Source organism: Alligator mississippiensis, chromosome 1, assembly GCF_030867095.1.
Source record: "Alligator mississippiensis isolate rAllMis1 chromosome 1, rAllMis1, whole genome shotgun sequence".
Classification (NCBI taxonomy): domain Eukaryota; kingdom Metazoa; phylum Chordata; order Crocodylia; family Alligatoridae; genus Alligator; species Alligator mississippiensis.
Window position 1 is genome coordinate 182,060,353 of NC_081824.1, and position 14,464 is coordinate 182,074,816.

Genomic DNA, 14,464 nt, shown 5'->3' on the forward strand with positions numbered 1-14,464 from the left:
CTCATTAGGATTACACAGGTGCAGTAATTTACTCCAAAATTTACCCTGACAAAGTTTACTGCTGGAGGTGATGTGCAAGAAGGATAAACAGGTGCAACTCAAAGAGCCCAGACACAACTTTTGGGCAAAAAAAAAATATATATATTTTTGTTAAAGTACCAAATAAAGTTCCAAATTTTCCACTGTCTGCGTCTCCAAGAACTGCCTGAAGCAGGATTTTGGTCCACAATTTGAAAACGGGGTCTGCTGCAAGGCTGTGGCACAATGCTGCCTGCACCCATACTATTTCCAGGTCAGGAAGGCAGCCATGGGCAGAGCTAGACCCACTCACAGACATGGCTATACTACTGAGAGGCACTGCTAGTTTACCTGGCCCAGTGCCACATGAGAATAGGCCACCTCTCCAGCTGGAAGCAACATGGCCACATATACCTGGTGCTACACCTGTGCTAACTAGCTCTCAGAAGACTAATTAGCCTGCCCATAGCACCAACTTAAAGGCTAAGTACAGACAGTGAAAAAGCCTGCGGCTGAATTGATTCAATATTTGCAGGTTAGTCTAAGGCATGTAGATTGAACCAATAAGCAAGTGAACAGACATTCACTTTTGATTCTGGGAATGCAGCCACATGCCTGCAGCGGTTCAACCAGAAGCTGAGAGCACGCTACTGCACTCCTCCTGGATGAGCTGGAGCAGACAGTTTGGGCCAAAGCTAGCCCATCCACCCTACAAGTGGGAGTGTGCGGGGAAAATGCAAAGCATCCTGGGATGCTAGGGGACAGTGCAAACTTGAATGTGGAGTGAATCTGGGACAGAAGTTCAGTAAACCAATTTAACTTAAATCAGTTAAATCTGATACTACATCCATCCAGGTCTATCTGAAACCAATTTTAGCATTTTTGAAAGTGTTTTTTGTGCACTGAACTTCTGTTGTGTTACAGATTTGAACCAGTTTCTGATCACTTATACTGGTTTATGTGTAATTTCTGTCCCTAGCCAAAATGGCTATACAAGCTATAGAGAGGTATTTACCTGTGTTAATCTGAAGTCAGGTAGAAAGCAGGGTAGCTTTGCACTTTATAGATGCTCTAAATCAAACTACTATAAACTACTGGTTTCAGAGGTTTGTAGTGAATCCATAGATTTTGCTCCTCAGAGGTTGGGCATGTTAGTATTTCCAATCAGAGCAAACCTGACATGGAAATCAGTGTATAATAAAACATACTAGTTTTCACTTTGCTAGCTCTAGACATGTCTGTTTTCAAATAAGAACTCAAGTTATAGAGAGAAACTTTCCTTTTGCATGGCTACAGAAGGCCACAGATGACGAAATGCTGACCTGCTACACTGAAGGAATACTGTAGGATTTTGGGGCCCTACATTAAAAATCTGAAAAAACGTGCTGAAGGCTGAATGCTTTAATACCCTCTTCATTTTGTGAATGTTAATGTAGAAAAAATGACTCCCAACTTTTGTCACAAGCTGATTTCTACAGTGAAAAGAATATCTAACTTTCCTGCATGTGAAGAAATACTTCCAAAGAAATTTCAACAATTAGTTTATTACATTTATTAATGGCAGAATTACCAACAATTCCTATACAGCCTTAAACCATTATTCATATTAGAATTCTTCACATTAGAGGTCTATTTTTGGCTGAAATTTTAAAAATATTTCAAACACAGTTCAGTCATTTCTGAGAATATTTCACCAACATTCAATTCTTCCAGATCTTTAATTGAGAAATTCTAGTGTATGCATGCTTTGGTGGAAGGAATTTAAATTTACTAAGTGGGATCAGAGATTTGCTTTTTATTGTTCCTGTGAAAATCCATCCAGTGGCTCAGTTGTAATCCTTTAAAAAACAGTTACTTTTGTTCATACTCAGTAGAGGCTTGTTAGAATTTAGCAGCTAGATTTTTAGAAGACTACCTGGATTGAAGACAATCTTTCACAGAGCTGAAAAGGAATTTCCTTTTAATTGCTCTTCCCAGCTACTACAGGCCACTAGCTCAAGGCATCAGAAGGCACTAATTATACTTGGGAAGTGTTTGTGGCGCCATTCTCTGTTAATGGCAGGTCCATATAAATGGCAATTGAGACACTGTCAGTTAATAGAGAAGCTCAAGCTTTGTTGAAACATCTTGTCAAGTGTGGTGGCTTTTTTGGGGGGAGGGGGTAGAGGGGGGTGTTTGCCAACATGAAAATTTTGGAAACTTAAGTTTTAGTCAATATAAGAAAACAAAAAACAAATTTTGCAGTAAAACTTTCATTTTTAGCAAGACTTTCAATTTCTGAAATTAGTTTTTTTTAAATGGCTGTAAAAGCCAAAATACATTTGTTTTTTTTCCCCATTAATTTTGTAATATCCTTTTCCTTTTGAAAATGTAGTTTTCAAACTATCCTGCATAAAACTATAATTTTTCCAACCATCTTTACCAGTTACTCTGTTAGTTCCACTGGTAGATATCTATACAATCCAATCTGGTTGATTTCCCATATGAAACCAAATATGATTCCTCACTGTTGACCCCCACATATACTCCAAGAACCAAGAAAAGTTTGAAGAACCAGTCCCACCAAAATAAAATAATCGCAAACACAAGAAAATGTTAATTTTTAATAGCAAATTTAATAATAAAATACAGAAAAGATATGAATGACTGAACAGGACAAAAGACTCAACAGGACATAAACAAATGATTTAAATGGATCTAAAAAAATAACAACCTTGTTAATATTTGAGAGAATTTAAAATGAATTTATCTAAGTCTTAAAGTCTTAAAAAGCCTCTAACGGGTAGCCAAGCCAGGGCACGTCCAGATGAGTGGGGAACATGTGGCATGCAGAGCTGCCCACTGCATGCGCCGCACATGCAGGCATTCCTCGCGCTGCTAATTTGCAGCAAGAGTGGGGGAAGAGGGTTGACACCAGGAGATGCCAGTGTCAAAAAACCTGCGCCCAAATAATGTGGGGCAGAGCCTGGCTGGCCAGAGCCATACTCTGGCTGCTGGCCAGGCTCCCTGCTGCCAGATCACTGTGGCTGCAACCCCGGGAGGCCCCCAGGTAAGGCTGCTGGGTCACCCCAGGTGCTGGCCCCAGCCTTGCCTCCTTCGCCCAGGGTAATGTGCTGCATTGCCAGAGTGTGCGTGCATGGGTGTTTCCTGGGGACAAGCAACAGTGGTATATATTGTGTCACTACTGTTTGTCCCCGGGGAAATGCATGTTCTCGCTTTGGGGGATGCGTCCTCTCAGACTGTGTATAGATATTCAGGGAGGCCCAGGGACTGGGGCCAGGGGCTGGACTTTACCAACCCTGGGGCTGCTCTGGGAACTGCACAGAAATTCAGGACAGTTAGATCAGTCTAAAAATGGCCAACTCTATCTAAGTTGAATGTACCTCAGAGGTAGACTTAATTTAGATCAGGTCAGTCATTTTTAAACCAATCTAACTGTTCTGAACTTCTGTATAGTTTGCATTTAGATCCACCTAACTAGTGTAAGGTCAATACCTGGGCGAATTAAATTAGATTGGGTGGCCATTTTTAACCCAATCTAATCTCCCACTAACCACCATGAATGTCTGTATGCAGCCTTAGGGAGAAGGACTTTTCCCCTAGGTTTCAAATTAAGTTTTAAAAGAGCACTTATTTTAGTTAATTGAAGATGGGCTATTCAGCAAGAACTGTAGGTCAAGGCTAAATAGAAAGGAGTCTGAGATTAACCCAGATTTTTATACTCTGTTGCCTGGCTAAAATATGAAAAAGCTTACCAAATAAAGTTAAAAAAAAATAATAAAATCATTCTGAATATGTACTATTCCAAATAATATTCATATTATATTTTTATACCATATCTAAGCTGATCTGGTCTAAAATTAGCCTTGTTTAGCATCAAAACATTATATATAATCTATGTGACCTTGAGACCTTTAGCCTAGTTTTTTTTTAATCCATGCGTCTTGAATTTTCTGAAATGGTTCACACCCAGTAACATCCTGTGGCCTGATAATTTCTTTTGCCTCTTCTTCTCTAACCCAAACTTTGGTCAAGCGAATGTAAGGAAACTCTTACCATACTGACATCAAGCAGCTAAGGGTCTAATATAGACAACACAATTTTTTTTCCAGTTCTGAAATCACTTAAAATTATGTTAACATATTTTTTCTAAGGTTCAAAGTCAAATGCCATTCAGTTAAGAAATGCCCAAATCAAAAAGTTGATTGTACAACCCTGTTTTTTTCTGCTTTATGCATTGGTATAATATGAACTTTTATGACAGGATCACACAGTTTCCCCCTCCTCTCCCCTTCAATCCTGCCTTATTCAGTGTAGAGACTTTCAGTGCTCATGGAATGAATCAAGACTGTGTGGTGAAAGGGGCCATTGTCTGCAAGACTCTTGCCTCATATGTTGTAGCAATTGGAAGGTGTGCACTGAACAAGACAAGAAACTGCAAGAAGAGAAGAGATGTTTTCATTGTTAAGACAACTGAATACCAGGCAGAACAATTGTCTGCTTTCACATCTCTTATAAATGTCTTATATGATGCTGGCAAAAAATCACTTAAACCAATATTATTTTTGTACAGGTTTTCCTCATGTTTAAGGTGCCCATAATGAGACACCTGAAATCCAATTTACAAAACTGGTGAGCACTTACCATTACAACTGCCACCAGGCGGAGCCGGACTTTAAGCATATGGACTGCTGAAGATGCTGCTGTAATTTTAATATATTTAATACCTAAATTCTAAATAAAGTTTAGCAAAGCCTGAGTCCATGACATGGAGAGGCTTAGGGTCTGATTGATAATTTAATGGGATTCACTTTTGGGTACAAGGCAGACAGACGCACATCAGTGAAAAATTCTAGCCCAACTGATGATCTCTCCAGTGAGTACACAATTGAGCTAAAACTATAATAGTCATTCTACAGAAGCTCAGAAGATAGCTGGAAATGAGAAGTAACTTTAATCCGTAAACATTTTTTAACAGCTGTAAGTATATACAAGAATTGCATAGACTTCCAGAAGCTCCAAAAATGCCAAGAATGAACAAACCAGCATCTCTGTGGGAAGAAGAAAGATTTTTTGCTATGCTACATAAATATTTTTACATGAATTAGTTCCCCTTGAACAGTAAAGTTTGGAAATCCAAATAAGAATGAAATAAATAATTAAGATTATATCATCCCCACATATAGAAGTGGGGTAATACCTCAGATTTATTACGGGCTATGTAGCAGCACATAGAAAATACCAGACTTTCTCTCCTTTTTAATCTTCTCCTATTTTTGTGGAGAAATTATAAATAAATAACTGTAGAACTAGCTACATATTGATTACTGAAAATGTAGTTCACTCACCTTATTCTGGCTATATGTTGCTGTACAGGCTGATGCTGAAAATGGTCAGGCCATTGATGGTGAAGGCAGAATGATGGGGAAGGCTGAAGACAGCAGGCAGTCTGATACATGGGTGTATGTTTTTGGCAAACAGATGCTGAATACTCAGCATGTGGCTGCAGGCAGCAAGAAGTCATTGCAGATGGTCCTGTGCTGCCAGCCAGCGAATTACATTCTTGCCTATTATTATGGCTACTTAAAGGGTGATGGTATGGGCAAGGGTGGCAACATTGTGTCAACATCTGTTGAGTTCTTTGGTTGTCTAAAGGCAGAAAAGATGGTTTGATTGTACCATTCAGTTGCAGGCACCCATTTGGACTCACTTTTGATCTTGCCGCTTCCTTGGATGGGAGGTGTTGGGCTGCAATGTCTCCATCACTGGCTGCAACGATACCAGGACTGGTAGCATTAGACAGAACGCTACCATTGCTTAGAATCACAAAATCATTATTGGTCTTGCTCATGGCCGTGCTCCAGCTTCTTGATGGATCTGCAACGTTTCTAGAGAAAATTAAACAAACCAAAGTTGGCAGGAGGCATTTTTCAGTGTTAACATTTCAAACTATTTACACTGAAAATAGTAAGGCTAAGTACAAACAGTCAAAAAACCCAAGGCCGAATCAATTCAATCTTCACAGGTTAGTCTAAGACAGTGGTCTCCAACCTTTTTAAATACGAGATCACCTTTGGCTTTTAAAAGCAACCCAAGATATACTGCACGCAACCTACACCACCCTCCTCCCCTGCCCACCCAGCAGGAAGTCTGTGGGCCGGGAAGGGGCGGGGGCAGATCAAGGCAGAGGGAGAAAAAATTCTCCCCTTCTTTTGGGCAAACAGATGCCAAAAATTCTTCCCCTCCCCCTGCCACTTCCTCCCCTGGATCTGCTTGGGGGGGGGGGGGGGGAGAGCAGGCTCAGGCTGGAAGGCAGCATTGCACTCGTCATGGCAGGGAGCTGGGCAGCGCAGCATTCAGGCTGGGTGGTGGTGGCAGCGCTGGGAAAGGGGGCATGGGGACTACAGCAATTTTTCAGGTGCCTACAACCCCCCACCCCCACATCAGCAGCACTGGGAGCGAGGCTATGCCCAGCCTGAGCACAGCTCAGCTCAGCCCAGCCCAGCCCTCTCAGGCTGTGTGCTCCCTGCCCCACCCTGTCCCCACACCCCCTGGACAAGCCGTGTGTCCCATGTCCCAGCTGTACAGGGCCTGCCCCTGCTCCAGCCCCACTCCCTCCCTCACAGCTGCTGCAGCCACCCAAACTGCCCAGCATTCGTTGGGGGGGGGCACATGCCCCCCCATCCGTGCACGGTGGAGGCAGCTGCCACTGTGGGCTGGGCTTTGTGCCCCAAACCCCACTGCAGCTGGCCCAGGAACTGCCCCACGCCATTTGTGCCCCGCTGCTGGGCTGAACCTCATCTCCTACCCACCCAAAGGCTGGATGCATGTGGCATCAGGCCACTCCCAGACAGGCTGCAGTGGGGTTTGAGGTGCAAAGCCCAGCCTGCAATGACAACTGCCTCTGCTGCACACAGATGGGGGGCATGTGTCCCCCAGGGCCTCCACCAGTGTGCACACAGGGGTGGGAGCCACCCAGGCAAGCCACCCGAGCTCGATCCTCCCACCAAACACCTGGCCATGGCCGTACTCATGTTACCCCTGCTCCTGCCTCTGCAGCACTCTGTCCTTCACTGTGGGGGCCTCGATCTGGCCCCCGCCCCTTCCCTCCCTCACGGACTGACCTGCTAGGCTGGGGGTGGGGCACACGCGTGCATGCATATACATGCTCAGCCACCCCCCAGCCTCAGATCAACTCCAAGAGGCTCTGAGATTGACCGCTATCCTAGCCTAAGACACTAAATCTGCAACTCCAATTGTGTAGGAGGCATTTTGAATATTTAAGTACACTAGTAATCTCTCTGCTATTAAATACTCCTATTAAATAAAGTATTAATATGCATTATTTTATAACCTATATACTTTATATTTATAATAAGTGTGTTAAATAATTAAATTTCTATTAAAACTATTATTAAAGCATATTTGCTTTTTGCTATTTTGTTTTCCCTAAGCATTACTTTACTATTCCATATTTCTTTCTTCCAAGAATCAAGGACAATCTGTCTGGAAAAGCAAAGCCTAGATTTTTAAACTGGATTTTTGAAAATCTTAAACTCGCTCACCTATGCTGTTGCACAAACGGTTAAAATAAGGATAGCAACAAATATATAAAAGAAGCTGTTTTCATCATTATTAGAAATGTATCAGATTAAAATAAAGAGTTCAATTGTGTTATAACATCATCTTCTACAATTTTAACTAGTTAACAGGATGGTTGGGGTCTAAAATATATTTTATTTAACTGCTACTCTTCACTAAAGAAACTAACCATCCTCAAAATATCACACAGCAATGACAGGAACAAAGCCTCCAAGATGTTACAGCTCAGATCAGCATTATAGTTGAGTACCACCAAGTTAATTTTTTTTCCAACGAAATGGTGAGCATATGATAGTTTTTGGCAGTGAGCACTGAGGGGATAGAGTAGACCCCTAGGGGCAACTACAGTATAGGCAATGGCCAGCAGATCTGTGCAGTTCCCTCAATGCCTGTTACCTTAACACTTCCTCCAAATGTCCCTGCAGCTGGATGCAAATAGCCCTTTCCAAAGCTAGATTCTGGGGTCCCAAATCTTGCCTCCTTTTCAGAAAGTTACGCTGTCCAGAACACTTTGCATGAACAAGGGAGGCAGGATGAGCTCTCCCTAAAAAGAGAGAGCATCAAGCAAAGAGAAATTGGAAGCCAGTGGTAAGCAGCTGAAGGGGTGTTTGGAAGGACTTTTTCTTTTTCAACCAAAAATTTAAGTTAAGTTACATAAACTGCTGAGTGACCAGACCAAAATGTAAATAGTTTATATGAATGTTGGCTATCTTTCAGTTATAACCACTTGCGGTTGAGAGGCAGTGGTGCACACTTGAGCTTGCTGGAAACAGATCACTTTTGGTCAGTATAAAGACTAACTGAAAAAGGTACTATTTATAAAACAGACTTTCGTGGAAACTCAGGTAACCATCAAAACCTTGTGCTGCAGTTTGCTGAGCCCTTTGAACAGTCAGTGGCTTAGACAGGACTGCACAACAGAGAGCATTTACCAGCTGTCAGACTGGTGGTTTTGGTCCCTACTTCCTCATCCTCCACTGAAAATCAAGTTTATAAATATTTTTAAGAGATTTTTTTAAAAGCTATTTAAAGAAATCAGAACACTTCAGTTCATCACCTGTGTGTAATATAAGCTATAATAGGATTACAGGCTCTGTAGTAAGACTCAATATACCTAGGACAATTGGTATATTTTTCCAGTGTATTTCTTTTAAACTAAAAATACAAAAAAATCTCAGGAGTAAGTCATTTTATTTAGCTGACTGTGGAACTCTCCCTTCGCAGTGGCAACAATTTTGAGAGCAATTAGGATGTGCATTGTGGTAAAAGCACTAGCTTAAATAACAGAAAAGGTATTACAGGCTAAGGTTTTTTGGATTTGCCTGGATTTTTTTTTCCTGTTTGTGCACTGTAAATAGTTCATAACTATGTACATTGGAGTAATGATGACTGAAGGGGGCTGGCCTACAGCCAAGCAAAGCCTGGGATGCAAGCAACAACTAATTTGCCTCATTTTTTAACCACAATTATGTTTCAAGGAGAGGATTTAAAAATAAGGGAGAGAATATTATTTTGATCATTTAAACAACAACAAAGGCCATCAAATACCGTATTTATTCAAAATAAGAATTTGTTTCCCAAGATACTTTTACAGGGTCCTTGCAAAGAAGGTAGGGTTTATAGTACAGCATTAAAAATACTGCATGTTGTTTCATAAAGAGAAATCAGATTTCTACGCCTACTTCAGCCACTTTAAATAATTAAATGCATCTCTAAAAAACTTGGTGTAAACAGCATGACAAGTTTAAGTGAGAGGCTTAGTCAAAGGCCTTGGATTTTAAAGACAGACGTGACACACAGATAAAGATAGATAAGAAACAAAATTTCTAACTAGGTTTTCCTCTCTTACTGCCAGTGGACATGTGAAGTACTGAGAATTTCCAGCCAGCTGAGCTATTTAACGGGCTGAACACTAATACTGAGCAGAAGGTGCTTGGCGCAGTGGAATGCGGCCCATAGCAACCCCTGGTGCTGTGTCTCGTCGACGTAACCAAATCCTCAACTCGGAAAGTGAAGGAAAATGCAATCCCCTGAAAACGCTCCCTGCACTATTTGTTCTAGATCATACACAGAGCCAGCCTCCTTGCAGAGTTAATTTCAAACAAAAACTAGTCACAACCTGACAACATATTTGAGAAAATATCCCTGTTTAGCAAAAGTCCAATTCCTCAAATTCTTTTTGAACATCCCTTTCCTCTGTCCCAAACAAGTCAAGCCTGTTTAAAACTTTTCCCCAGCACAGAAGTGTAAATTCAAGTGGCTGGTTTAACCTTGTCTCTGTCTGAAGAGACAGATTAGTTATGTGAAATACTGCTGTTTAAACAGTCTGGTTTTCTCCTGAGCTTCATGGCCGATTCAAAGAGGCTGCAAAAGGGGACAGATCTAGCTGGACATCCAGAAAGAGAAAGCTCTTATTGAGTTGTTTGCCAGCATTTTAGGAATTTTGCCTGCTTATTTGTTTATTCATGGACATTACTGATCTGGTGGTGGTTGATGATGTTAGCTATTTTTGAACAAGAAACTGTACTGAATAGATATTATTGCTTAGAACTCCTGGAGGTCACTCAAAGATAAAATTTCCTTAGAGTATTCAATAATTCATTCAATAAGAAAATAAGCTGTGTAGATATATCAAATGCCCAACTATTCAAGAGGCTGAAAGCAGCTAGCTTTTGGCTTTAAAGCTTGATGCATTTGTAGCATATAGTTACTGGGTTCAATATTCCTTCTTGAAGCATGATTTTTTTCTTGGTATTATTTTTCCACAGCAGTTTAATATCCTACAATACCCACGAAGGTTCTGCTTATATCAGTGCGATACACGCAGAACCTTTATCAGCATCATGATTCAAGTTACATGGGAAAGAAGAACAGATAAACTTTTGTACGATATTGCTAACAACTATTTCAAATATGGGGTGGAGGGGGCAGGCTGCAGGGAGGAGCAGGCAGGCGGGGGGCAGGCACAGACACAGAGGGGCAAGTGGCAGAAAGGCAGGCACAGGGGGAACAATGGACAGAGAAGTAAGGGGCGGGGGGGGTCTGGTCTCTTGCCCCATCACTGCTTTCCCCACCACAGCAGTGGAGGGGGGATGAATTTAAGACAAACTTCTGCTAATTAGATTCTATGCATGGAAAATTATAACACATTTGCATGTATAGAATCTAATTACTGGGGAGCTGCCTTGGATTCATGTAAATACAGTAAATGTATTTCAAAACATTTTATAAAGAACTGTTAAGCATTTACACCAGTGATTCTCAACCAGGGTGTCATGGCACCCTGGGGTCCCTTGAGATCCTTTCAGTGGTGCTGTGGGGTGCCACACAATGTTAGTACTGTTAGAAGTACAAACATGATTAATAAAATAAACCCAAGGGAGTTTAATCAGGACTCTCGAATGTTAAACACATTTTCCCAGGTTGTGGTCTTTTTGAGATCTTTGCAACAAAATAATTGCTCTATTATTTTTTTATAGTTAAAAAGAGTGAAAACAAAGATCTGGCATTTTCCAAGAAGTGCCTTTATTCTATCAAGGGGTGCCTCAAGCCGATAACAGGGGGTGCCTTGCATATAAAAAGGTTGAGAACCACCAATTCACACAATGTGCATCAGCAGAAGCAAGTGGCTATGATGCAACAGTTTACACACAGCCTTGGAAACTAGCCACTCTTATTAGAAGAAGTTCACTGGGTTTGGACATTACACCTGTCTACTGCTAATAGTATTAAGTGATTTGGGAATTTTCAGCCTCTGCTAAAGGCAAGCAAACGAGCATTAATTTAACACCTTCTGCAAGAGTCAAACAACATGTTATTCTAAGCAGATGCCATCTCTGCCTTAATGTCATTTCTCACTAGAAGTGTCACTGTGTTGAAATTCAAAGTCAGTCTCCTAAAAGATTATTTTTTAGACGCTGGTGAATTCAGGGTCAATGCTACTACTTGGCATTAATTCAAAGTACCTTACTGTTGTTCAGCAGACTACTTGTGAACTTTTAAGCAATCAAAATCTTAACAGATCAAGCTAATGTATTCTTTTCCTTTAAGTCTTCAGAAACTTCTGGATTTTGTCCATTTTCATGGAGATTCCCAGGAATGCAGCTGCTTATCTAGAACATTAGCAGTCTCAGAGTGAGTGGGACTACCTTGTACGCTTAAGTAAGGCTCATGTTTAAGTGATTTGATTAATTGAAACTTCAAAGAGATCAGTTAATTCAGGGTCACAGAAAAATAAGAATTCGGGTAATATTTTTATTCATTTGATTTGACAGAATTTCTTCTTTCATAAGCTGAAACAAATGACCAAACTTGATGAACTAAAGGACAACAGTCTACCCTCAAAATGTCACATCGACAACTGTGATTTTAACTGAAATTTCCACGGACCACTTATGATGGCCTCATGATGGAGCTACAGACCTCAGCTGAAAGACCAGTGAAATAAAATATCTGAAGTTAGCACCTGTCAAGACATCTACATTTTGTCCCCCTCAGTTAATTCTATGGATCCTAACTGAAAAATTGGTGGCAGTGTTGTGTTTTGGGTTCAAACTGTAAGTTTAACAACTTTTATAATTCAAGCAGAAGGTAAGAATAATATATTGTGGTATTCTATTTCTTCTATACCAGATTCTAGAATATGCACAGACTGACAAAGAAAAGGTAACGAGTCAAAAGCATTTCAGGAATAGAGTGGAGACCAACTATTTGTAGCACTGACATATATATGGAAGCTACTACGCTTTGTAAGGACAAAGTTACATAATGACAGTTTTATAAGTGATCCCTCTATTATCTGTACAGTTAACACTAAACACTGCTTACCCAGCAGGCATCTGCCAGCTGGACTGCAAACCCTTCAGGAAGTATAGTAATGTTGTATACCATGTCAAAAGTATGTAGGATTTGGTGTTCCCTAACTAGCATGTTCTCTTCGGACTTGGATTAAGTTCACCTGTTACTCTGGCTGCAATTGAAAGAATTTTTCTTTGCTTTAAAGTTTGTTTTTTAAAAAAAAACCCACAGACTTAAAAAAAAACAACCCCAACACACATTGGTTCAACAAATACCATCTGGACTAATAATGCTTGTAACTGAGAACGAGAAAAGTGCAAACTCAAATGGGAATGATGTAGTGGAAAATCAGTAGAAGCTGTTGTGTAGCATAGATAATTTATAGATCTTTCAGAGAAGTTGGGAAACAGCTACTTGGTTTATTTAACCATTTAAGAAAAAAATACCTTAACTGTTGCACCAAAATAAAATCCAACACTGTTAAGAGTTTGTCCCTTCAATATTTAAGGCCAGATAAAGCTCAGATTGTATTTTAAAGCATCTAAAACTTTCCAGAACAGAAGCTGTAGACAACCTCCAGATACCCAGTCAATTAAAAAATGATTGGGGGGGGGGGGGTTATCCCTGATGAAGGAGGAGCACATGAAGATCCTGATAATAAGCATGACAATTAAAGTGATAAAATGCATTTTCCTGCCAAAAGTGTGTCCCTAACAATTTAATCCTAAATGTCATAAAAATTAGTAAATTCCTAAAGTGAGGAACATTAACAAGCCCATGGTTATCCATGAGTATCCCCTTCTAATCAAACAGTATAAGAGATGTACATCCCCCAAGACCCTCTACAGATTTTTAGCCTGACAAGCGTGTAACTTGTTCTCTGGGCCAAACTTTTCCTATATTCCATTTGCTGTGCCATTCAATGCACAATCATTCTGTACAGGATTTTCTCCAACTCCCTCCTTCCCTCCCCCCCCCCTTTACACTTGACTTTTTTTTTTTTTTTTTTTTGCCTTTTTCTCAAAGTTCACAAAAAATAACAGGTGGTGCCTGGTTTTTGATACTGGCTTTTGTAAGAGATGTCTAGCTATCTACCAGGGCAGTATTCTTTACAAAGTCAAACAACTTTATATGCTTTATGGTCGTTGATCTCAGCTTTTGGCTTTTGCCTTGACATTTTTAAAATTCCATAACATCTAATTTTTGCATGTTCACAATATGTGGGAGTTGGTTTCTCACAATTTCCTGATTCTTGCTTTTTGAGTTTCGTAATACACTGCTAGTGCCTCCTTGAAAAGTTTTCATTATGTAGATATGGAAACCTTAGCATACATATATTTTATAGTGCATGATACCTGTTAAAATATCTTTTTATTTTTTATTCCATAACAAATGTGAGTTGATATCACTCTCAGCAACTTCTAGGGTACTTTAATTTTAAAAGATGTTATATACTCTTCAAAATTCACATTTTGAATACACAAATCTTATATGTTTAATGCTGTTTAAATTATTATGAATGCAACTGCTTCATTATGTATCCTGGATAACACTGCATCTTTTTCCTGTTTATATATTTCGTGACTGTATAGTAACTAAGCTGACACTAATTAAATTTTCTAATCTCTACCAATTAATAATTACTCAGCAATTTAAATACTTGAACCATGTAGTAATGAATAGGGTGCAATCCTAGAGCCTAAAAGATTTACAGAATAAAAAATTATTCTCTTGCTCCCCTTTCCATAGTCAGTATCTATTACACTGTTGCCTTCACCTTCCTCAACAGCCTGAAATGCTAACAAGCTGGTCTGTCTTGGACTTGAGACACCATGATTTCATTTCCTATATTGCAGGCTGGGTCAGGAATTGCAATTCCTGTGACAGGAAGTTTCCAGATGTCACAATACCAGAATTGTAGATCATGCTGCAGATGGGTACCTAATGAATCAAGCTGCCAGTAAACTGACATCGGCAGGAATAACCCACCATCAACAGCAGCTGTAGGAAGAGTGGGAATCGGGAAGGAAGGCACAGGAAAGAGATT

General features: G+C 40.2%; 1 protein-coding gene across 4 annotated transcripts in view; it reads right to left on the minus strand.

Moving 5' to 3' along the window:
• DISP1 (dispatched RND transporter family member 1) overlaps nucleotides 1-14,464 on the minus strand; it is a 160,691-nt gene that overhangs the window by 51,049 nt on the left and 95,178 nt on the right. For 3 of the 4 annotated variants that reach the window (XM_019483138.2, XM_019483137.2, XM_014598162.3), the window contains one exon: nucleotides 5,367-5,906. In XM_019483138.2, the coding sequence (XP_019338683.1) occupies nucleotides 5,367-5,869 (503 nt within the window). In that variant the 5' untranslated portion in view covers nucleotides 5,870-5,906. Of the gene's footprint in view, nucleotides 1-5,366; nucleotides 5,907-14,464 lie in introns of those variants that run through there. The other variant, XM_019483139.2, reaches the window with a different exon arrangement.